Source organism: Atractosteus spatula, chromosome 12 (assembly GCF_055471065.1).
Source record: "Atractosteus spatula isolate fAtrSpa1 chromosome 12, fAtrSpa1.hap1, whole genome shotgun sequence".
Lineage (NCBI taxonomy): Eukaryota > Metazoa > Chordata > Actinopteri > Semionotiformes > Lepisosteidae > Atractosteus > Atractosteus spatula.
Genome location: NC_142717.1, coordinates 3,798,031 through 3,824,145, shown reverse-complemented (window position 1 = coordinate 3,824,145; position 26,115 = coordinate 3,798,031). Strand labels below are relative to the sequence as shown.

The 26,115-nt window shown below is 41.3% G+C and overlaps 1 protein-coding gene across 1 annotated transcript in view; it reads left to right on the top strand.

The window, feature by feature from the left end:
• The window catches only part of susd5 (sushi domain containing 5), a 35,462-nt gene extending 10,068 nt beyond the window's left edge, over positions 1-25,394 (top strand). Inside the window, exons 2-5 of the mRNA XM_088929736.1 lie at positions 2,356-2,533; positions 9,745-9,863; positions 12,674-12,862; positions 20,069-25,394. Of these exons, the coding sequence (XP_088785862.1) occupies positions 2,356-2,533; positions 9,745-9,863; positions 12,674-12,862; positions 20,069-21,414 (1,832 nt within the window). The 3' untranslated portion in view covers positions 21,415-25,394. The remainder of the gene's footprint in view (positions 1-2,355; positions 2,534-9,744; positions 9,864-12,673; positions 12,863-20,068) is intronic.
• The last annotated feature ends 721 nt before the right edge of the window (positions 25,395-26,115 follow it).

Sequence of the window (26,115 nt, the reverse complement as noted above, 5' to 3'; positions counted from 1 at the left end):
AGACATACTGTACAGGTACCATCCCCTTATAAATTCATTATAATGAATACAATGTTTATATTATCAATTAACTTTGTGTGTTTTACTTTCATTTTATAACATTTTTTCATGTCTCAAATATACACCTAGGCAGCATGTTGTAGATTGAGCTCATATAGTACAGTATGTATCAGAGTTGCTTTATGTGAAACATTTGTTCTTTTTTGTACTGTGTCTCATTGAAATGTTCAGTTTATGAAGCAAAACATAATTAACATCAGGTTTGACATATCACATGAGCCAAGACTATAATTTAATCTGAAAACCACTTGTCATTAAAAATGTGTTTCAGTTGTGTTTTTTAAACAGTGAAAGTCTTTTTTCAGCTATGAGCTATATGCAACAGTCCTGCTTACTGTTTGCTATGGTCTGTACTGCAAACGTTTGACTTTTCGGATACATTGCATATATGCATATATTAGAAGGAAAAAAAATGCTTCTATGGTATTTTTTAATTCAGAATGAAAATATAGAAAAATAAGATTTATTGGACATTTTTTTCATCTTGTAAACATGCACAAATTTCATAACTTTCTCATGCTTTTATTTTTTCAAATCTGGATATCATAAAGACAGTACTGTTTCCTGCTACCTGCAGTGAGACTAACAATTCCCAGGAGTGAAGCCAGATCTCAAAGCCTGTGTGTGAAATTGTGTGTATGAGCTTCATGACTTCATGCCTAGGGAGGAGACTTGCACAAGCAGGGGTTTGGAGATGATACAGTGTCTCCTGCCAGGCAGCATCTCAGTCCGAGATTAGAAAAAGATGTGATGTTTGTCCTAAATTCTCACTCCCACTGGGTGTAATTGTGCAGACAAGACAACGAGACAGTTTCCATGTTCCAGGGGTCACATTTTCGAACCGAAAGAAGTAATTCATAAATTCTTCTTTCGTAAATAATGTTACCCAAGACAGGAGTGGAGACACGTTTTCCTATTAATGAACATAAGTAGGATTACAAATGAAAATACTGTAGGCTATGGGTAACTAATTGGTTTGAGGAGCTCATCTTGCCATTTCTTCAAGCCAGGGTATCTGCTTCAACATCATGGCTGGGTAGCTTTTTCCACACTCCCTCAACCACTTGCATGAAGAAGTGCAGGGCCTTGCAGAAGTACAGTATTCAGAGTATTCACAGGACACCTTCCCATGCTGTCCCATTTTGTGGAATTACTAATAGAACACACATTTGTGAAATCTAATATTATATTCAAAACGTCAACGCTCTGACTTGGAGCACTTTTTGCCCATTTTTTTGGCAGATTTGTTCGAGCTCTTTCAGCTTCAGGATCACAGAAGGACAGTCGTTTTCAAGTCTTTCCAGCAGTTTCAAATCACAGAAACTAAGGCCAGTACTTTGTCTGGGCCACTCAAGGACACTCACTTTTCACATTCTTAAGTCACTCTTTGACTTTGATTTTTGGATCATTATCCTGCTGAAAGGTACATTTTTTGCCCCAGTTTAAAAGCTTTAAACTTTAAATGGTTTATAACTTTAGTGTTTGCCTGTACTTTGCTCCATCCATTTTTGCTTCAGTACAAACAAGACTTCCAGAGGATGATTTCCTGCTGAGGAGAGTCATCCCCATAGCCTGATGCTGCCAACACCATGCTTGAATGTAAAAATGATACAGACTAGATACAGTCGGATGTGTTGTGTCGGGTCTGTGACGCAGGTCACAATTGGCTTCTGGACCAAAATGTTCCAATTTGGTCTCATTAGACCAAAACAGCTTTTACCACATTTTTGCAGAATTATTCAGCTGCTGTGTTCCAAGCCCCTGTGGGATATGAGATTGTTTTTTACTTCTGTCATACAGGCCAACTTTGAGAAGTGACCAGGATGGTGTTGACTGATGCAGTTTTCTCCCATCTCAGCCACTGCATTTTGCTGCTCTTTCAAAGTCGTCACTGGCTTTGTAGTGGCATGTCCTCTCTGGTTTCCTGCTTGCCCAGCTGCTCAGTGTGCTAGATGGTCTAAGCACTGTCCGGGTGCTTTCCACTTCTTATCGATTGATTTCACTGTGCTCCAAGAGATATTAAGAGTCTTTGAGTGTTTATGTCCTTCTCCTGATCTGCTCTTTTATACATCTTTATTCCTGAGTCGTTTTGGAAACTTCTTGGGCTTTTTATGCTACATTTACAACTATAGTCTGCATAAAACACTTGAAACTTGGTTTTACAGCTAAAAACACAAGAATGCACCTACTAGTACGACATGTGTTAATATGTTTTGTTTTTGGAAATTGCATCAAACCTGCAGTAGCCTGCTCCTTTGCTGTCTCTTACACTCGTGTCTCTGTGCTGTGCTGCAGGCAGGGTCTTCATCGTGGAGTCCAAGAGTGGCTCTGAAGGGCTGGACGCAGAGGCAGCACAGAGGGCCTGTGACTCGGAAGGTGGGCGGCTGGCGTCTGTGGAGGACCTGAGACAGGCTGTGGCTGAGTGCTCTTTCACTGCCTGTATGCGGGGCTGGCTGGCCGGCCCCACCATTGGGTAAGACCACCCTCTCCTCGACGGATCTCACACCGAAAAACACCCACAATCCTTTTCCAGGGCCAGGCAAGCACACAATAAACTCCCCAGGATCTCCATTCCGGGAAAACTGAAAGGGTCTGTAGGTAACGCAGAAGGTAGGCATTTTCTTATCCATGCCAGTCAGAACTTTAAGAGAGACGTGTGAACAAGACAAAAGAATAACCTCCTTGAGAAATACTGTACGATTCTCTCATTACAGATGAATTTTCCAACCTTACAGAAATCCCTCAGTTCAGGGTGCATTCTGAGCCCGTCATTTAACATGAATCAGTTCCTTGTCACACAATTTTGTGTGGTTCTTTTTTACAGAAAACCACAGAAAACAGGGCCAAAATTGATAACTGGATATGACTTATGGACAAAAAAAATCGTAATTTTATAAGAAAAAGAAAAAAAAAACATTTCCATTTTCTCCAGAACTATAAATCTCATGCTGAGGTGACAACAAGACAAATTGTTCCATTTGCGCCTCTCCTCTCAGTAATAATTTGCTATGGGACAAATAGGTCTCAGTGTGTGGGCTCTGTAAAGACCATTCCCTTATAGATATGGAACTTAAGAAAGCAGAGAATGTCATGCATAGTTGCCACTACTGATGGAAAAAGGAGATTTTTAACAGCCTGTTAGAAACCATTTCAGGGATATTCAGCCTCCTGCCTGTTAGTGATCAGGAGCTTTTGCAATTCCTTATCTAATGCACTGCCACTCGTTTTTTCACTCCTGCTCTCTATAATAACCGTTCTGCAATAAAATTGGTGTTTACATGTCAGGCTATCATTTCCTTAAGCTGAAGCTGTTTTTGTTACATTTCCACAATTTAGCATCATCCGTAGTGCAGGGCTCCAGTCTGGGGTTAGGGTTTAGTGTGGTGTCTCTGTAAGGGCTTGTTTCTGAGGTGGCGCAGAACAAGCCTTTGGTGAAACAACAACATGGCAAAGATACTGTGTCCTTTTCCTAATGAAAAGTTTCAGGAGCCTATCTCACACGTCGTGGGATTTAAGAGGGTAAGGTGAAGTCGGTTCACTGGAAAATGTCTAGTGTAAGTAGTGAAAGTGGGTCCCAAGCAGGAAAATTAAAAGCTAGAAACTGAGATCCTCACAGTGTGGGGTGTGTCCTGTATTACAGACTAACTTCAGTTTCTTCGATCGCCCAAGTCCTGCTAGTTGTTTTCAGCTGGAAAGTGCCCTCTTAAACAGGAGCTGTAATGGGTGACCTCTGCTGGCGTGATGTGTCTCACACACAAAAAAAAGAGTTCTTGAGAAATTGTCGTTGAAGAAATTCAGGTGGTTGTTTCAGACCTTCCCCAGACTGGATCCAGAGCAGTTTCATCCCGCCAAGACAGCCACTTAAGGTTTTTTTTTTTGCTTGCCTTCTTTCCTCCAGGGTTAGAAACAAATACCTTGTTGCGAGTCATTAGTGTTTCGTCACAGAACCGACCCACCACTCCGCACCTTCTGAAAGACTCGAAATGTGAATTGAACTGCAGCATTGCTCGAAAAGGTTTGAGCCTTTCGAAGATTATTTTCTGAAAGTCAATGAAAGGGGAAAAATCGCTGTCAAAGAACAAAACGGATAACAGGAAACTCAAAATAAATCTTCCTAGAAACTAGAATCCTTCCGCCCTCCTTCAGTTCTGCCCCATTAGCTCCACATTGCTACCTTAATGACAAGCTTGTGCTAATCGCACCTCGGTGCTAACTGGGACAGTCAGCAAATCCTTCCTGTAAATAAAGTCGTTAAATTGGATTGGAGGAGGAAAAAAAGAGATTACATTCCTTCTCAACTTCTAAGTGCTGAAAAAAAGATTGGGAGAGAGGCGACTGTCAGTTTAATGACAAAAAAACAGCTGGAAGGGTGTGTACGCCGTGATATTTTTTTTAAAGACCGTGGGTAGATTTCACAACGAGAACTAATGTTGACGTGTGGCACTGACTGTGGATCTTGGGGAAACTCCATTCACACCTTTTCTGCTGTATCAGGAAAAAAAGGTCATATCTCCTCCTTTAGGGAACCTGGGTGATTGAAAGGAGAAAGTATGCTTAAGAATTAATTTTAATTTGACCCCAGTGATTTCTCTTATGTAGTCGAAGTTATCAAGTGCACATTCTGCACATTAAGATAAACACCATCTGAACCAAGGGGCCTTCAAGTTGGTGTACTCCAGAGTTAGGGTTAAATCATAATTTGCAAACGATGTAGCAACTTTTACCTGGTTAAAGTATGCAATCAGCTCAGTTATGTCATTAAACGCCAGAAGAAAAACATGAAGGCAGGAACATTTTTAATCTCAAAGTCAACAACAGTTTCTCTTCTATTGTGTGCCTCTTCTGAACTATGACCACCAGACTTTTTAAAGACATTTTGGTCTGTTTCTTTCCTCATTTTTTAGCAGATGAACCTGCTTGCCTCAACTCTGGTTAAGTCTAGAGAAAGAAACTAGATGTTATTTAATTAGGCTTCATACACAGGAGAGGAAAAGACAAATTTAGATGACAGAAGACTGTATGTTCCCTGTGTGTGCCATGAATTAATGTTCTGTCACAAGACGCACTAAAAAATCCCAGATTATTAACTTAACACATAAATAAAAGCACAACGGCAAACAATAAGCATACTGTACCAATACTGAATCTTAAAGGTCATGCTAAAAAGAGCAGTTAACAGAATACTGAGACATTTATTCTTACAAACTTCGATGAAGACCAATGAGGTGGCTGAGCTAAATTGATTTTCTGGTAGGATGTTTTTTTTAATGAAAAGTGTGTTCGACTGTATTTTGTGTTTGCTTGCTTGAGGATAGTAAAAAAGGGGCTGACGCTGCATTTCCAAGTGTGTTACTGAGTTAATTATGTCACACAGTTATGTCACTGAAGCACTACAAGGGAAAAAGTACCTTTAAATGTTTCGAGTGAGTTTGAAGGTTTATTCACATGAACCAAGAATAATACATCTACATATGCATTCACTTTTTATCTTATGTTTATGTTTGCTGTAAAAATAATCAGATGGGTAACTCTGCAAACTTCATCCTCTTGCGGAAGTGTAATCATGTGAGTGATACCGTCCCTGATATTCAGTAAGAGGTGAACAGTGTAACAGGTCATTTAGGTGCCAGATCTTGCCTATCTCATTAGCTGTGTTGTTTCTTTTATTCACCTGCGGTAATTGCCCTTGTTGAATGTTACTCTGTCGTGTTTCATGATGTTGACATGTTGTCCTACAGTGACACTATGAAGCTTGTAACAGTTATAAATTCAGAAATATTGCGGAGGACTGCTGTGCCTTCAGTTCGGACCTCTCTTGTCTTCATTTTCTTGCTGTCCTTACAGTAGGGAACTAGGGCACAACCTGAAACGATTCAATTCAGCCTGAATATAAAGACTGAGATGAGGCCATCAATCTCTTTTACAGCATGAGAGGCTTTATCATCTTAGTCTTTAATAGCTAAATTCTGTCGAAAGAAATAAATTGAGCTACTACTCTACAGAGGCCCAAGCAATTATCATCGTAATCTGTACTTGACGCTCACAGTGGGACAGAGAAGCAACTAGACAACTCCTCACAGGGCAGAATGATGTAGGGTCTCAGCAAACTCACGAAACCCATTTAAGTAGCCAAGAAGACCGGTCCTTCATGCATTGAAGGGCCAGAAGGAAGGTGGTAGGTCCTAGATGGGTCCCTATGGGTCCCTATGGGTCGAGCAGTATACTTCCCCATGCTGTGACTGCCACAGCCCATCTTAGCAATTCAAATTTGGTTTTTAAAAGTTTAACATAAATAGAAAATCTAGAAATTTGGAAATTTAGAAAAATAGAAAATCCATCAATCAAATAAATCAACAGCATTACTAAAAAGTGCTTTGTTGTTTTGTTGAGCTAAAAGCAAGCCTAAGTGCTAATAACATGTAGTGCCCTCTGTAAAAGATATGATTTTAGTTGTGCTACACATTCTACGAGGCATTAAAAATGCATCTAATATATTAATTCCAGTTAAGTTAAATAAGTGGTATGATGTTGAATAGTTCTGAGGAGTGTTGAGCTGCTTGAGAGGAAGTATGGGAAATGGGTCAGTCAACGGCCTCTGGGGTCCGGTATGTCCTCAAGATGTGGGTTTTCAGTTTCTACTGGAAGACATTGAGCAAGTCCACAGACTGTGGCAGCTGGATCCGTCCACCACTAGGGGGCAGCACAGAAAACAGTACCTGAGACCTGCCGCCCCGCAGTGTTGACGTTGCCATTTGAGCGGAGGAAGCAGATCTCCAGGGCCCGACAGTGGTCTGCAGGTGTGGTGGTTCTGTCCTCTTGGAAGCCCTGGGGGCTAGCACCGGGGTTTCGCATCTGATGCCATGATTGGCTGGTAATCTAGACAGACGACCTTGCATTTTAAAGAGCACGACAAATTAGGACAGAGGCTCAACTGAACTGCCATTTCTTCTCTATTTCTGTGACGGAAGAATTGATCTAAAAACAATTATTCGGAAAAGGAAAATGCCACATCAGTTGTGAGTTTCAAGCCTCAGGAGTTGTATACTGTAAAGGCACGGATCAGGAGAAGGGTATAAACACTTTTCAAAGACCCTTAATATCTCATTGAACATGGAGAAGTCGATCTTTAACAAGTGGAAGACACACAGATACTGATTAGATCAGGAGGCCCCTGCAAGCTAAGTAGCTGGGAAAGGACGAAACAAGTTAGGGAAGCTACTATATAGCCAAAGGCAACTTTGAAAGAGTCACAGAGTTCATGGGGCAACAGTATCCCGTATGCTCTACATTAGGAGCTTGTGTGTAACGGAAAAAAAAAAAACATCTTAGAAATGTGCATGAGGTTTGCAAAAAAGGATCTAATTGATACTGGAAATAGGTTTTGTGTGGTCAGACAAAACAAAATTTGACGTCCTGCTCTAAAAATGGGAAAACTGGTCTAAATGCAAAGCCTTACATCTGATGCAACCCCGACATAGTGCATCATTCAGTCACCACCATCCCTAAATGTGGAAAGTTTTCTAAGGCACTGAACTGTAAACGTGTCTATTGTATCTCCTGCTGAAAGAGAAGGTTTGATTCCTGTTGATAGTGATTGCTCAGAATCCTTAATGCTTTTACAGAAACTGCACACTGGGTTACGAACAGTAAGTTTAATAATGGCTCATTTTCACAAGTCATGTTTCCTAGTCACTTAGCTCTTAGCATGCAGGCAATACTCCTGTTCCCCTTTTGCTTTATTGCTGCTCTAAGTTGCACAGCCTCTTGCAGCTCCTAACTCAGTCTCTACGCAGAATCAGAATCCATGCCATCTCTCTCTTTGCCAGTAAGATTCTTTCCATTCACTGGTAATGCAAAATTATGCTACTAATTTCAGAATATTTTTCATAGCTGCAGTCCAACATCCGCAATCACTCAGCTAAGGAAACAAAACTAAGGGTGTATTTGTGTTCACCTTGGAGCGCTTCTCTCAGAGAAATTTGATCATCTGTAGCACCAAAGCAGAGTAAAACGTCCTCTTTTTAAAGTCACACAGCAGCAGGTAGAGGCAAAGGCGTGGAACCCCGTGTTCCAGAATAGAGAAATCTGTGCCAGTTTCTCGAAAAGAGTAGTGGTGTTACTCTGGCTTCCTGGCGAAATTTCCCATTGGCCTTGACCAACCATGGCCTCCTAATAACCCCCCTCTCTGAACTGGCTTCATCACTCTGCTCTCCTCCCCACTGAGAGCTGCTGTGTGGGGAGTGTACTGGTGCATCATCCAGGTGGGGCTGCACACCAATGGTGGTGGTGGAGGGGATCCCCATGACCTGTAAAACACTTTGAGTGGAGCGTCCAGAAAAGCGCTGTATAAGTGTAAGCAATTACTGTTCTTCTCGCTTTCCTACCTCACCTGCTGTGTAGTGGGGTTGAAGGGGCACAATGGATGCTGTGTGCAAATCCCTGTCCTGTATGTTAAGTACTGTACTTATGCAAAAGCAATTCATTATTTTCATGATTTTGACAGTCTCAGCTTAGCTTTGCTGCTTCACAGCGCTGGGGCCCTGGGTTCAGTTCTGGGGTCTGCATGTTCTCTCAGTGTTTGCATGGGTTTTCTCCCACAGTTCAAAGGCCTACTGGTAGGTTAATTGTCTTCTGGGGAAATGGGCCTGTGTCTGTGTGTCTTCCCCAAGATGTATCCTGCCCGGCACCCACTGCTTGCCAGGATAGGCTCCGACTCCACCGCAATGCGGTATTGGATAAAGCAGCTAGAAAATGGATAGATGGATAATAGTCTCATTACCATTACACAGGGCATCGTTCAGCTTCAAACAGGAGAGTAAGAAGCTGAGACTTCGGCGGCATGAAAGCCCTTCTTGCGCCGAATGAAATTCAGGGTGTGCCGGCAGCATGTATCTGCAGTATTTATGAATGTGGTTCCAGAGCCTGTATCTGCAAAGACACTGGAGCAGGGACAGTGGTGGGGACTCTTCCAGACTCAGTGTGCTGCCACTTCTCTCGCCTTGTTTGTTTCATCAGGGATTGTATCCTGCGCATTCGTGAGCCTTTAAAGAAAATACTGGACGGCTGGGCCCGGATTTCTTTACTGTGGCTCAAGAGCTTGTTCTCCATGAATCAAGCCCTGTTATTCCAGTTTGGTGAAGCAGGTTTTGCCAGAGCCCAGCAATGTAGTGCCACAAAGTGGCATTACTTCATTAGTACTTCATATAATAATGATGAAAAAAGACTCCCTATTGGAGGCTTTATGTACTGCAGTTATTCTTGTTTTTTCCTTACAAAACCTTCCGATTGAGTTTTTTTCTGTCATATGGCTTTGTGCCATAAATTCAGATTATACTTGGAAGTGGTCAGACACATTGCAAATTAAGTTGACTTTAAACCAATCAAAACGAACTACCAAACACCACTGTGATTCTTCTAGAAGTTGCTTGGTAAGATCCTGGAGTCGGTAAGTCAGTCACAGATGTCATATTTCCAAAGTTCTTATTTCCTCAGTGCCACATTTTTCTGGAAATATCATGACTTCTATAAAAAAGTATTCCACTTATTTGCCAAAGAAAAAAAGTTGTAAATATAATTATTTTATAATAAAAATAACTTGCTTTCGTTTGTCACTGATATCAGGATCTCATAAGGTAACATCATCAGTTAACAGGAAAATGTATTTAAAATGAATTTATTTTTTAGGACAACAGTGTGTAACAGTCTGGGAAGTGGACAGCAGAGCATGACAGCTGTGGTTGTGAAGACAGAAAATGCCTCCACAGCAAGCGCTCAGCTTGATACCTTCTGTATAAAGGACAAAGGTAAGTGCTGGTGTTTAGTTAAATTAGTTAAAGTGAAAGAACACAGTCCTGAGCTGTTTCAGTAGTGGCACCAAAGCTTGTGTTGAAACAATAGCCACCGGTCAGCCTACATAAACCCAGAGTTAAAGTCTTGGCTCTTATCTGAATTTCCTCATATAGTCTCCTTCCTCTAACTGCACTTGTAACTGTTTTTAAACTCTATATACAGTACGTGACCATGTGTATTTACATTATGTGTATTTGCATTTAGATTTATGTGCAAGTGATAGCACATACAGTATACGTTTCTGAAGCTGTAGAATGTTTTACACAAGTTTCTGGCATTCGACAGGAATATTTCTCGTTGGGTGATCTAGATGATGAATGAGGCAGTGTCTTACATCTCATCGAGATGTTTAATCTTGATTAAGCTGTGTCCTGCTACAAAAAATCTAAATAGCATGCCTAACTCCGAGAGATCACAGAGACAGAGGACCTCTGTTCTAAAGCCCTCCTTCCAAAAGTCTCATCTGGAAGAGGGTAAGGGTACATACACAGCATGCTTGAAAAAGTTTTGAAGTTTAATATTCCTCACATTTCCCTCGTCAGGGAAATTTGTTACATTCTGAGGCTTATTAGATTTTTTCTCATTAACTATTATATTATAATACATCCTATAATAGATTGACTAAGATATCCTTATATTAAAAAACAGAAATACTGAAATACGTGCAGAAACCAGTTTTGATTTTGACTGTGAAGTATTTGCTGGTCTAGGTGGAATGTGATTCATATCATTAATGGACTCATTTTAATTTCTTGGTGCTTCAAAGTTTATAAAGACCAAAAAACTTGTTAAAACAGTAGCTGGTAGCTAAGAGCAGCAGTCTGTGTTTTTCTCCTCAGTTTTGCAGCATGCGGTCTTTTATATGCTGATATTTGTGTGATTATTTCTTAGTGTTTGTTAGGCATACTCACAGCAATAGCATAAGCAGCTCAACAGAAGAATTTCCAAAGCTGCTCTAAAGGAGCTGTCAGAAAAGGGCAGGCACATGAAACCTGTCACACATCCATATAACATTACTGACTCCTTTCCTCATTTCAGCTGCTCACCTGCATGTGTTAGATATTTATTTCACCATTATTGTTTTCTGGAGCATTTAAGTAGTCCAGCAGGTATCCCAGTGATAAAGATAAAGAAATGAAAATCAGGGAGTTTTGCAAGTCAGGGAACACATAATAGGACAAGGCATAAAATATTACTGGCTCTTCCATTTCTCTTTCCGAAAGCTGTGTGGACAATGTTGTGATCAGGTGATATAAACAGATGTTCTGACTCTAGTTAAGAATAAATTCACTGTGAAATAGATGATGACCTTACCTTGATGTAGCCAGTCATCAGAAGAACAGATAGAGAGGACTGTTGAATTCTCTACACGAGTGTCTTGCAATGCCGATAAGCTGTTTTCAGTTTGCTAGTATAAATGAGGTTGAGCTATACTAGTGACTTTTTCTGAACACATGAACAAAGCAACTTTCTTATTCCTATTCTCCTTATCTGCAAGTACTTTTTCTATCTAGCTTGTGCTTCTGGTGATGACTTCTAGAGACAAATCTGTCATCGAGCGCATAAGAACAAAGGGATATTGTTCTCTCCAAGGAGAACACTAACAGATGGGGAAATGACACTAATACCGAGCTTAGATGGAACATAGTCTTTCTACCATGAATAGATGTTGGCTGACAAAGTGTTTAAAAAATCTGTACTTTTAACCCCCGTCTCTGTGAAAGGGAGCAGGAGAAAATGAGTCTGGCTTTTTCGTAAAGTAATTGAATACTAATACTAGAATGTCCAAAGGAGGTGTGTGGTGCCTGTAATCAGGTTTCCCCATGAAAAGCCAGAGGTTCACGTATCATGGCTTCAAATTTTTTACATTTAACTGACATAAATACAGCACTATTAGCACTATGTGCAAAATTCCTAGGTTTTATTTATAATTCAAGGGTTTTTACCTGTGATCCTTCTGGAAATAGGTAAGGATTACAGTTAATCTGCTGTCTCTGCAGCACCTGGGAAGGTGGAGGTGGAGAAACGAGCCTCTGAGAACACCGGGCTTCTCCTTTGGAATTGTTCTGCTCATCTTGAAATCAAGCATGGAGGTTTCACAAAATTCAGACTCGAAATGTCTAGAAATCCCACTAGCCAACCTGCACAAACACCTTTTACCCATCTTTTAACTGTGAGCAGTTTACACAAGAAGGGTTTAAGACTAGAAGATGTGTCTACTTTTAGATATGCTCTTACAAGTGGTTGAAGCAGCAGACTGTACAGTTTGCCGTTCTTAATATTGCTTCCCCATGCTTCCTGTTGGGCCGCGTAGTGACACAGTGATTTGCAGTGCTGCCTTGCGGTACTGGGGCTCTGAGTTCAGAGTTCATGCTGGTAGGTTAACTGACATCTGGGAAAATTGGTCCTGGTGCGAGTGTGTGTGTGTGTGTCTGTGTGTGCTCTGTGATGGACTGGCCACGTGTCCTGTAATGTGTGGCTCAATAATGATCTAATTATCTAATTATCTATCTAAAACATGATCTATTTACATGTGTGTGCATGTTTGCGTCTGTGTGTGCCTTGTGATGGATTCTCGTGCTGGGACAGTTTCTAACCCCCCCCAAGACTTCGTATTTGATACAGCGTTTAGAAAATGGATTTAGAAATTCCACTCTCTACACCTACCATACTATACCGGAGCAAATGTCCATAATGAGTAGCTTTCATATTCGTTAAACTGCTGAACAGGAACGAGCAGATCTGACGTGACATTTCCCCGCAGGCAAGCCGTGTGGAGACCCTCCCTCCTTCCCTCACACCAGCCTGCAGGGCCACACGGGCTTCGAGATGGGCGACGAGCTGCTGTACGTCTGTGCCCAGGGCTACGTCATGGCCAGCGGGCGCAGTGCTTTCAGCCTGCTGTGCGACAGCTGTGGGGAGTGGTATGGACTGGTCCAGGCCTGTGTGAAAGGTGAGACAGTCACACCTGACCTAGAGGGACCTTCTGTCAGAGCTTTGAGCAGCAGCTGCTGGCATCCATAATCAACTAGAAAGTCAGTCAGTTCCAGAACACTTTATACCCTGGGTATCCCCGCACTCTGGCCACAGCCCTGCATTGGAGATCCTTCTGAAATGAGCCTCTAATACCAGGGATCAAGGAGAGCCAAAACACTGTGCCTACTGTTTTCTTTAAGCCCCTTCCACAAAGCCCAAGCTACACCACAGTAGGAATTCTGCCCCTGGAAATGCTCCGCAGTTGCAGACTAATTTGAGATGTCAGCAGACGGAACTGTTTCTGGAGACCAGAAACAAAATCCCAAATACTAATGGAACGTGAAGACAATCACATTAATTAGAATTTGCTCATGTTGCATGAAATACAAAAAAATCTGTTGTCCATGAGGTCTAAGGTTAGCATCAAGAGAACAAACATACGTGAGTTTCTTATAAAACATGAATTCTCAAATTACCAGGCAGTAGACATTCAGGGAAATGTGTGTGTTAAGATTAAGAATTGATTAATAGAAAACAGAGAGTACAGGTAGGGGATTCATGCTCAAATTGAGGTCATGTAATTAGTGAAGTACCACAAGGATCTGTTCTAGGACCATTGTACTTTCTAATCTATGTCAAAGGATCTAAATTCTGGTATAAATTGATAAATTTAACACATGGTACCAAATTAGGAGGATGGAATAACACTGTAGAAGCAACAATGAAAATTAAAAAATATTTAGAGAAAATTCAAGACTGGGCCAACACCTGATATTTAATATAGTGGTTAAAATGCAGACAAGCGTAGGGGTTTGCATGCACATAGTAAGCTTTTAAAGGCAAACAAAATACTAGGATGATTAGTTAAACATTAAGGGATATTATGGTGAAATTGTATAATGCAGTAGTAATGCTCCATTTAAAATACCCGGCTGTGTACAACTGATGTCACCGCATAATAGAAAAAACATTGACAGATATCAGACCATTGAAGTGTCACCAGATACATTCCAGGGCTTGAGGGAATATGCTACAGGCTGAGGAAAATTAACCCTGTTAGTCTTGAGTACAGAAGACTATCAGGGGATCTGAAAAACGTGTTCATAGTCCCCAAAGTCAGCCTACGGTAGCAGATTTCTCCCAAATAAAGAGTGAAACATGAACCAGAGGACACAAGCGTGTACTATATGGAGGTGCATTTACAACTGAAAACAGGAGGCACTTCCTCACCCAGAGGGCTTTGGGAGCATGGAACAAGCTACTTAGCCATGTGCATGCTGTTGAAAACCGATACCCTGAGGTCTTTCAAGAAATGGCTGGATGAGATCTTTGGATCAATTAACTACTAACTACCAAACATTCTGGATGGGTGGAGTGGGCTCCTCTTGGCACACATCTACTCAATTTTACATAACGCTTTTCTTTGGTTTGCTCATTCTCACGCAGTCTCTCCCTTTCATGAGTCTCATGACCTACAGTACAGTCATCTCACCTGCCCCGACCGCGGAAAAAGCCATTTTTATGCATAATCAAAGGGGTTATTTAAATACTGATACACTCAATAGGTAAGCAAGGTGAATTGGGTGTATTGGATGTGGTTAGTCATTAAATTATCTGGCTCGCAACAAGGAGTGGAGGGAGAGAAGCCTCTATTAGAATCAAATGACAAGGTATAAAATGTTTACACTGTACATTTCCCATAATACTAAACACTGGGAGAAACATAACAGCTGCAGGTGGTCCAGCAGAAATGGATGAAAGGTACAAAGTGGCCATTTGTGAAGCTGGCCTTATTCTAGCAAAGACTGTGTGGTCGCATAGCTTTTGTAAGTCTTCCTAATGCATTAGGATGTGCAATGTCAGGTCATGTCAGAGTCCTTATTCACACTTCCAGAGTCCTAAATGAGGTCAGGTTCTGATAAAGAGGCAAGCCAGTGTGTGAGCTGAAAATAGATATGGGTGGCAGTTTAAAAAAAAGTGTTGGACAAGCCAGGCCGAACTGGTAGAGCACTTCAGAATTTCCTTGTCAACACTGGTTTATTTGCACAGAGAGGCTAGAGAAGTCCTGAGAAGTTATTACTGGCAGAACGGACTGTCTCTTCTCAGGCTTGTGTCTGTGACAGAATCAAGACACAGGGAGAGAGAGAGAGACTGGGCAGCGCTCAGTGAACAAAGATAATTAAACTGCTGTTTGGACCCCTGCTCTGGGGATGTGAGACGGTCAGAGGATTTTACATTCTGAAAAGCTGCAGAATTCAAAATATTGAATGTTTTAAATCAGCTTTAAGGCAACTTGAGCAAAAAAATGGCTGTAAAACAGAGTTTCAAAATCCTGGCCATCCTTACCACAGTGTAAAGTTATCTGCTTACTATTTATAGGTCTACTGAAATTGTGTCCAGTGAAAGAATATTAATTGAGACTGAATGAAAACCACCAGACAATGAGATTGAAAAGCCCCTATTTACAGCCTTCAGACTGTATGTTAATGTTATGATAGGCTGACATAAAACCATGAAGTGTTTTTATGAGCCTGCAGATTCTTAAATGTGTCAGATTTGACTAGTTAGAGTCGGTCACTTATGAGACATTTTTTACGCAAGGTCAAAGATTTGGATCACACATTTTCATTAGGACTTATGAATGCAAAGCTTTCTTTTTATTAAATAACACTTTTAAGAGTATTCTTCTAGCTTTGCACGTACCAAACATGGTCTTCTGACTGTGAACCCATACTTAACACAATCTGGAAGTAATTATTGGTCTCAGATCAGAACGATTTTACTTAAAAGCTTCGATTACTCTCGCTTATTCCAATACCTCCATGAAACTGGCCTTTCCAAGGGAGCAGGTGTATTTGCTCTGTTAATAATGATGACGACCACAGACGTTTGGAAGCCAATGACTTCTGCATTCATTTATGTTTAACGCTGTGGCTTGAGCAGGGCGGTGAGGAATTGGCTCCTGCTTGTCAATCTTAATCGAATCATGCCAGTCCTCCTTACAGGATGTTTTTAAACAGGCTTGCCTAATTTCTCCCTTCCTGTTTGAAATCCCCACTTGCGCCATCATCCCCTGTCCTGTATGGCACTGCTTTCAGCTCTCCACATCCGTTTTCTCATGCTTTTTTACCTTGCATTTAGGCTGCAAGGCAGAAATTGTGTCTTTGTATAGACAAGCTTTGAAACTCATAGACAGCCTATCAATTTCCTGGTTAATGAATTTGTATCATTCGCTTGGTCAAGTTTGCAAAGATACATATGTATACTGTGGAGAAAAAAAACTACACTGACACTTCATATATACTCTGTAAGTGAACAAACCACAAATATGATACACTGTAGTTCTGACAGTGGCGTACAGGAGAGGTCAGGTCAACAAGCAGTTTCTGGCCTTCTAACGTGCTAACAGAATGTGTGTATAACAACAGGTCAGGATGACTGCAGACATAGATCACAGAAATAATTCACATGGTGATATGGGTTAATATATGGAGAGATTATGTCACAGACATGAGGTCATTCAGTTTGTGCAGAGTCAAATCCACGTGTTGGCAAGCAGGAAACACAATCCTGCGCTGTTACTGTTTCCTGACTATTTTCCACACTATGAAAAGGCACTGTGTTCTGCCCCAAAAACAAGCATATTCAGTGGACAAGGTACGTAAAACAAGAAGTATGACTTAGGAAGAGCAAGAAACCTGAACCTCAGAACGAAGGAGCCACAAGGCCTCTGGTTAGAAACAAGCATTTCCTTTCGAAAACAGAAAATAAATGATCACAGTTACGAGAATGTGTTCTAGTACAAGTAAGGCTTTGTCACCCTAAAAATTGGGGTTTTGCAAGACAATTTTCATAAGGTTACATATTTTCTTTCCTTCGGTAGTGTTGACTGTAAGAACTTTTCGTGAAGTCCAGATAGTACATTCACAAATAAACTGCAACATTGTTAAGGTGCATTAATTGTGGCAAAGGTTTTTATATTATGTCTGTAATATACGGTAAAGAAAATAGCTAAAATGTTGATAGTGCTCACTTCCAGAGCTTGACTACACTGCCTAACAATGGCAGTAAGTATAGTAAGAGTGGGTCCACAAGACAGTGTATAGTGTAGGTTTCAGTCGCCTAAAAATAAAGTCTCAGGCTTCACATCTTTGAATTCCATTCTGGAAAACAGCAGCGTTCATGCTTCTTCATTTCAATCTAATAACACCTGCATTCAAAATAGCAGAACTCCGGGAAACCTTATGATTACCGTCACCGCATATATGAGGAAGTGGAACGATTTGAGTAGAAACTTTAGTGTCTTCACTTCATTTTCAAAATGTCCCTTTCCAGCACCGTCCTGGCAGTGGCCGATTTCCCACTAGGGCCTACGAAGGAGGGAAACACTAGTGACTCACGAAAAACGAGCCGAAACAACATTCTTGCGATCGACTCCACATCAAGAATCATACGCTCTCTAGCCGCTGTTCTAGAAACTAGAAGTATCGAAGGGATGGTCACTCAGCCCGCTCCGTCAATCACGTGGTTTAGCATCAGGATAGTTTAAAGTGCATCATGTCAATCGACGTCATTCAATTGGCTTTTACACCTCTTCTTGCACATTTCGGAGTGAAACTGCCTAGGGCCTACGAACAACGGAATCCGGCCCTTCGTCCTGCTACTTGGCTCCTCTGCTTGAATTAAGGGGGAACTTAGAGGGCCACATTGTACTAGCCAGGGCACCAGGGTTAACACCCCGACTCTTTTGAAATGTACTGTGGGATCTTTAATGATCATACAGCCAGGGCCTGGGTCTGATCTGAAGAATGATCACTCCTACAGCATAGTGCTCCCAGTTACCATACTGAGGCGCTGAATCTGAAATTCTGCTCCAACGGGAAGACCGCCAGCTACTGATTCACATCAGCTCTCACAGATGCACACTGGATTTCCTTGGAGGTCTCCTAAGCCAGTACTGTCCAGTACTGTTCCGCCTTGCTCAGCTTTTTAACGTTTCCTATAAATCTAGATATTTTCCCTATCTCTGAACTGGCTTCAGTACTCTGTTTTCTTCCCCACTGATAGCTGGTGTGTGGTGAGCATAGTGGTGCACTTTGTTGCATCATCCAACTGGGGGCTACACACTGGTGGTGGTGGATGGGAGGCACAATAACCTGTAAAGTGCTCTGAAGTGCTATGTAAGTGTAAGGAATTAATATAACTATTTTTTCCTACAAAGAAATATATTCAATTTTCTGATTCTATTTAGCAACTTGTGGTGAACCTTTTAATTGCTCTTTGGAGAAGCAGGATAAAACGTTATGAAACCTTTCAGTTCTCCGCAAAGATATTGGAATATCACAAAGATAATGTTTCGATATCCAAGATCTAATGGGCTAATTAACAGCTTTAAGACCACAAAGGTGTTTGTTTTCAGGCTGAATTTGTACAGCTGTGCACAGTGGGTGTTTTGTTTCCTTGTACTACATAAGTGTCATTGCGCAAAAAAAAAAGGTTCTTCTTTAAAATTCAGAGACTTCAAAAGTGGTGGGATATTTAGTGTGCAGGAAATTTGTTGGTCTTCCAAGAAAAACAAAAGACAGTTAAATTGGTTAACATGCTGTGGCTATAAAGGGCCACCGTAGTACTTCCTTGCTAAATGCCAGCAATACCCTCGTCCAGCATCTGTAAATACAGAAACTTAACCTCTGAAGAGCAGGAAAGAAAACAGTGGCCTTGAGTTGTTTTGAATCCGACTGGGACTGGATCCCAAGCTGAGGAGGAAGCTGAGGAGCCTGTGCTTTGAAGTTGTGTTGATTGAAGGCAGTTTGCAATCCTATTGGCCAGCAACTTCAAACTATAGTTTTCCTGCTTAATGGATAGGATTCAACGAAGGCTTTCCTTAATCCTACACACACATACAGTACAGTATATGTATTTTAAAGAAAACCGACAACCACACTTTTCCACATTTCTTCTAAACAGTACTTTTTGAAATGTGTGTCACCTTGCAGATGTTTATTACCCACATCTTAGTTTTATTTTTTTGCTTCAAGTGAATAGTTCGGTTTGATTTCTGGATTTTAAGCCTTTTGCAGCAACGCATAATCCTGTGGTTTCGTTTACAGCTGGACTGCACCTTAAAGTCCCAAAAATACAAAGCAAACAGAATGGTAATAGGAAGTGCTAACTATACGAAACACTCCTTACATGTTTTTTTCTCGTCTCTTTTTCTCACCAGCATGAGATGCCTCAGAGCAAGCTCCCATGAAATTGCAGATGATTTAGCTTAGTCCCCTTGTTGTGAAGGATGTCTGGTACCCTTTACTAAAGGCTTTAGTTCACTCAGCAGCTGTAGCCTCTCTGTCCGCCCTCTTTCTAGGCCCACATGGTGATCTGCCGCAAGCCTGCATTTGGAAAGACTTACTTTTTAGCTGCCTTGACCAGCCAGCCTCCCATAGGTACTAGTACCCATATTCTACAAAATGAATAGGGAATTTCCAAAGCCTGGGGGGAGGGGGTTGGGGAAAAGGTTGGTGAAAAAAGATCCTTTTCCATCTACACTATATGCCAGAACGATGAGGAGAGTCACAATCGCAGCCTTACTCGCAAATCCAAGCAAGATTAAATGAGATCATATCACGAAACATGCAAAACTGCGATGCTCAGTGGAGTGACTTCCACCTCCATGCCACTCATACCAAAGAAAAAACAGTTCAAAGGCAATCAAAAGTCTTAGAAACTTCTGAGGAGCTTTAACAGCTTCAAATCTTATTGCTAATGGATAGGCAAACTCGGCACATTTAGGCTTCAAAATGATTGCATACTTTTTGAAAGGATGCATGTATCAGCAGTGGAGCTACAAAATGGTCAGATTGCATTGCTGACTCCTGTCTCAAGTCATCCTGCAGGGGGTCCATGTTGGCCTGCAAGAGTTGGAGCATTGACCTACGTCTGTGGTGTCATTTGGTTCAGTCTAGAAAGTGAAAAGCACACAACACCATTTTAAATCTACTGAAGTCGTTGGTACTATAATAATAATAAAGAATCTATAAGACCTTCAGCTATTCATACGTGTGCAAAATATTTTACAACCCATATCCGTATATACAGCTGAATGACAAAATGACACGATAATGCTCATTAATTCAGTTGATTTCAAGTTAATTGTAACATGTGCAATACATTTTCCCTTTCCTAGATGAGACAGAAGCACATATCGATTATGAAGACAAGTTCCCCGATGGAAGGCACTTGTCGTACGAGGATCCTGAAGAGCCGGAGGACAGTCAGGAGGCTCTGTCCTTCGGCGAGCATGGGGACACCGAGCAGGAGAGAGGGGATGCGAGGGGAAGGGAGGAGGAGCAGGGAGCAGGGAGAACGGAGGGGGAAGGAGAGGAGGGGGTGGAAGACTCAACGGATAGGGACTTCCAGGAGCCCACGACGCCCACAGAGTCGCCGGTGTCCCTGCTCAGCCAAAAACATCTGTTTTGGTTTCCCTCTGAGACTTTCCACGAGCCAGAGGAGCCGGGAGAGAAGGAGGTAACGGCCAGGGAAGGAGCGGGACCCGTCTTCACGGACGGCGACAACCACATTGGAGTGAAGACCTCCGGCAGTGCGACAGAAGGGGTGCCAGGTTTTGATGACAGGGAGGACTTCCCCATTGACCTGCCCGCGGGGGACCCGAAGAATGACACCAAGCAGGCCACGAAGGATTCGGTCGCCAGCACCGATGAGTCCTGGCTGGACGGCTACCCGGTGACGCAAGAGGTGGCCGAGGACGGGGAGAAAGTGGGAGGCAGCAGCACGGAGACTGAAGACGGGGAGGTGCCGGGAGTGACGGACCGCCCGAATCACGTGGAGATCAGCCGGGCGGACACAGCCAGCACCGCGCCGTCCCCCGGCTTCACCCAGATTGCGGCGGCCCCCACGGGTCAGATCCACTACGGCGTTCAGCACCTGCCCGCGGCACTGACGCCCAGCCCGGCCCCCGAGAACGAGAGTGCCGGCGAGGGCGCGGAGGAGGCGGCCCCGCGCTTCACGACCACACCCTCTGAGGCGGCGCATGCCGACACCATCACCCCCTCAGAATCGGCAAGCGAGGACCATGAGCTCGCGGTAACTTCCACTGTTGCCTCCTGGGAGACAACTGACGCTTTGTACCCCATCGTTGACCACATGCCGGAGCCCACAGACTCGAACGACAACACCACGCCCTACCAGATCCCCAGAGAGACCACCGCCGGGTCATCGGACGACTTCGCGGGGACTGGCCTGTACGAAGAGTACATCACAAGGAACCTCACGCACGGTCCTGGAGCCAAACTCCGTCCTACTGCGGCACCTTGTGTGGGAGAGGACTGCCCCCAGCATAGCAGCGGGCCGATGATCGCCGTGATCATCGTTGCCATCTGTTTGCTGGTAGTAGTAGCCACACTGGCCGTCTGGTGCTACAAAAAAAGGCAGCAGAAAAGCTCTGTTTACAAGATGAATGGGAAGGGACAGACTAGACACCCCCAGCAGATTGAAATGCAGCAGAAGGTGTAGCTTTTACTTAGCGTTCTCTTTCTTTTCTTTTTTTTTTTCTTACGAGGAGCGCAGAAGCCAAACAGAAAGGTTAGATCAACTCCAGTGGGAGCCGAGAACAGACTCTTTGTTTGGAGACGAGAGGGACATTGTGGTACAGATTTTTATTTTGTTCCTTTATTTTTCTGTGAGACTGGTTGAGTAATTTTCTTTGTTTAGTTGGGTTCGATGTTGCTTGTTTTCCGCAATGATGATTGAAGCTTCAAAACACCAAGGTTTTTCCTGAGGTAAAATATTCTCATTGACGCCACACATGACTCCAGTGTGCAGCCAGATTAATAGAATGGAGCTGCACAGTAGAATCAGAGGAAGACCGTCCTCAATCGACTACTTGTCCCCATGCCAGCAGTCCAGTTTCTGCTCCTGGATGCTTAATAAGCACAGACACAACAAACAGGGAAAAGGCCTTGGTAAAACTCTTTTGAAATGTGTTCTAGTCATATTCCGTCCTTTTGTAATTATTAAGAAGTATTAGAAGCTTTAAAAAGCCCTTTTAGCATCACCTAAAATTTCACATCTGGTACATCTGTCCTGAGTTTAATTACTTGGCTAATGGAAGCACCTCATACTTCCGTCAGTGACAGATTAGACTTCAGTGGTTTCAGACCGTTGATATAACCTTCTTGGAATAAACATCTACGTCTTGCCCATTAATAACAGTACAGTATTATTTTGATATATCTTTGTATTTAGTAGGGAGAAAGCAGAAAGCAGAGGCATGAGAGCTAGTGGAAACCCAGCATGCATTTCAGGAGAAAGATGTTACATGTACTGTAAGTACAAGGGAGTAATTTTAGATAATGAGATTCTGAGGGCAAATGTAAAACAAACAGATTTATATGTATCAGTGTGATATTTTCACTGACCACCGGATTCAGTCTTATTAAACAAATACCATAAAACACATCCGAATTTTAGGAACTCAGAGACACTGGATGAAATTTTGATAACAGAGCTTTGAAAAAGAAAGATTTTTCACAATTTTATTTGCCGTTGAAAACAGTTTTTTTGGACAATAGAGTTGAATATCCTGCATCACAACTCTTTTCAGGTGTGCACAAATATAAGAGACGTAACTACATTAACTATGAATGTGATTTTTTGTATGTACGTGGACATTGTATAGTGTAACGGCTACTTTCTTCTGGGCTATGTAGTGCACAATTTACAATAAAGATTCACATTCTGTGAGGTATTTTGGGTGCATGGCGAAATATGACAGCTCTGAATTATTTCAGGAGAGCTCAACCGTTTTTCAATGATCTAAAAAAGATTATTTTACAATTTGATAATCCTCAGTTTTATCACCATGCATATACTGTATTTAGAACACATAATCAGTAGTTTTGCAGTTACTAATCAATGGTATATTTGCTTAAAAATGTCTCACCTTTTTTAATTCAATGACAATTTAAATATCTATTAATAATTTGTGACTGTGTTTGATGAATTAGTTTCTATACATTTTTATGAAGACCTACGATGCTTTTGTCTATATTATGTCTGAAAATGTTTTGAAGTCTGAATTATTTTGTGTTATAGAGTAGCTTAAAGTGAAGGAGGGGTGCAGAACAGTATACTCTTTGCTGAGTCTGTTGCTGTTACATCACGTTACTGGAGGGTTTTCACGACGAATGGGATTGGTTTTGCTTGCAGAATACAGGGACTTACTGTAAAATGTGTGTGTTTATCAAAGGGTGCTTCCTTTTGTCATCTGGGAGCAAGAGCAGTCCACAAGCCGCTGTTCCAATCTATCCAATATATCCCAGTTTATCCATAGAGGTTATGTCCTGTTGTCTGATATTTGGGGAGCAATGCCTTGTTAGAACCACCACTCTAGAAAATAAATATCTTTACGTTAATATGTCTGTCTGAGATGTGCATGCTTATAAAGGAAAACATAACGTCCTGTGTGGGGGATACCAGCTTCCAGAGTTTTCTCTAAAAACCGAATCAAGTGGATTTGACCAACAGAGATGAAAACCCTCTAAAAAACATTGTGTTGTAATTTTCTTTAAATTATTTTTAAAAATTCTGTAACCAAGCTTTTTTTTTTCCTAACAAAACGCGACAACAGTAACCAAACAGATTTATAATTATATGATTTATGAACCAACTTAAAGATTCTCAAAAGATGCTGTGTACATAGGACACAGCAAGTTGAAGGGAAGCTTGAATAATCTAATCATTAAAGAAAACAGACTGCGGATTCAAGTCTTCTCTTGACATGGTTTTTAATGTGGTGGACACACTTCACACATGTGATAAAATCACTGTTAGGCCGGATAGGAAGGGTCACATCATCATAGGCAGCCGTACAATCTCATAATCTCTTAAATTGTCTGTGAAACTTAAGACGGAGAGATGTAAGAGTCAGAAAATTATCTTTTGCTGTGACCAACCATCAATAACACTCTTGCAACAACTTCTCATGCTGCCCCTGATTGGTGGAATTGATGCTGAGGGAAGCTGCACTCTTCTTGTTGGGCAATACAGAGCTTATCCAGGCTCTGTAGCTGGGCAGTATGAAAAGATAATGCACAATTTCTCTTGTTCAATAGGGTTTTTAAACTTCTCGGTACTGCACATTGTTCGATTCAGTCCTTCCTGTATGAATTGAAAGGGTAACTCTGTAGCTTGACTGAATCCTGCATTACTACAATTTGAGAAGAGGACACCTGAGAGTCTGTTTCTCAGTTAAGCAGATGTAGATCAGGTTTGTTAGTGCTGTCATGCTTAAAATCACACCCTAGGTTATAATTTGGGTGGCACCAAAATGGACCTTTTACTGTATATTAGACACCAACACACCAATACTCCTGTTCCCAGTGTTGTTGATGAGAAGTCGATGAATGTCATGTCTGAGTGTTTGTAATGTCTCAGGTGACAGGTCTCCTGTTGGAAGATTTGCCTTGGCTTGGTACTATTGGTGCTGGGTAAAATAGTGGAGAGGCATGAAAATGTACATGTAAATAGTACAACAGCAATTGACGTACTGTCAGTGAGTTCACTGGATAAATATCCACAGTTGAGTAGGAGCCCTGTTGTCGGTCAAACTTTGTCATAACTTCGCTATGATCATCATGTGGTGTCTGACAACCCAAGGAATTTTTAAACAGTATATATAGTCACATCAAATTAAGTTAATATATTATAGACCATATACAATTAAGTATATACTGTACATTAAAGACAATATACAGTGTGAATGTTATCATTGCTGAAATGAAGTGATTCTTTGTGTCTGACTGGTTGTACTGTTTGAAACGACTGAAGATCCAAGTGCAGTAGGAACACAAGGTTCCTCTCTCCTAACAATATGAAAAATATGGAAAATTGTGTCAGCGTTCAAAATGACCATATTTGTATAATTGTGTATCTTCACTTGATAAGTAAATCTAACGTTGTTCCATTAAAATCACCAAGACTTTGTAAATGACAGAATGTGCTTCCCATAACAAAGATGAAATTTTATTCAGTTGTTCAGTAATTGACGGTACTTATGAATTTATAAGGCCAAAGCTACAGTTTTTCTCTAAAGCAACATTTGTAGGTAAATATTTTGTAGATCATCAGATATTTCAATTCCATAGAAGAAACCAGTCCTTGCCTTCCGATCTCTCACCGTCATTCAGTCGGGTATGTTGTTGAGTTTGATTCGGTTGTCACTGATGCTGTTTGTAATTGCGTGTAAAGGGATTTACATTGGTTGATAACTTCGCTGTGTTGCAATGTTTCTGTGATAACTACAGATATTATAGTTTTGCTGGTCATTATATTGAGAGCTAATGAAATGACCTATTTAATACAAATTGTATTGATTCTCTTTCTTGTCCAACTGTTCTTTTGTATATATTGTATAATTGTCATCGTGCTTCAGAACAATGATTGTTTTGGTCCTGCTGTGTTTGTTTTAATAAAGTAGCAAAGCTGTGTGTACATAGAAGGTAGTCTAAACAACTGAAGCTTAAATCATTTAATCATATTATTAAAGGTCTGTACAACAAAGTGACTTTTAAATTTGAAACATTACTATACTAGTCTTTGGAGGCAGTATTGATGTTGTGTTCCACTGTAAAATCAATCAGCATAAAATCTGTATGCGCAATAAGGTACTTGTACTTTCTTGCTTTTATGGCAAAACCGTTTTAATAGGCAGTTCAGGTTAGAGAGTATCTGAACTGAAGTGATTCTTCTTATTATAACCATGTAGCAAACACTCTTATCCAGAGCAGTCGACATACCTGTATGAATATGAAATGTATAGCAACAATCATGTTCATGCAGCAAGTTGGGAAAGTTCAATGATTTTTAAGGCTGACAGTGCTGGTGCTCTAGTTTATTTTTAAATCCAGTAAGTAATGCATAATCTGCCCATTTCTTCAACATTATGCATAATATTATTAAAGATGATATTAAAATTCCAGGTTTCAGGCAAGAAGTGAACAAAGCTGCATGTAAGATATAGTTGATCAAATGTTATATCCCGGTTTTATTCCAAAATCCAGTCAGTTGCTATCAGTATGCTCATGTATTTGTATTTTATTTAACAGTTAACAATTACTGCTTTTTATGTAAGTAAGTGGCAACTTGATTATAAAATGGAGGTTTCATTTCATTGTCAATCTGACACAGAAATAGGAATGAGGATAATGGGCATAT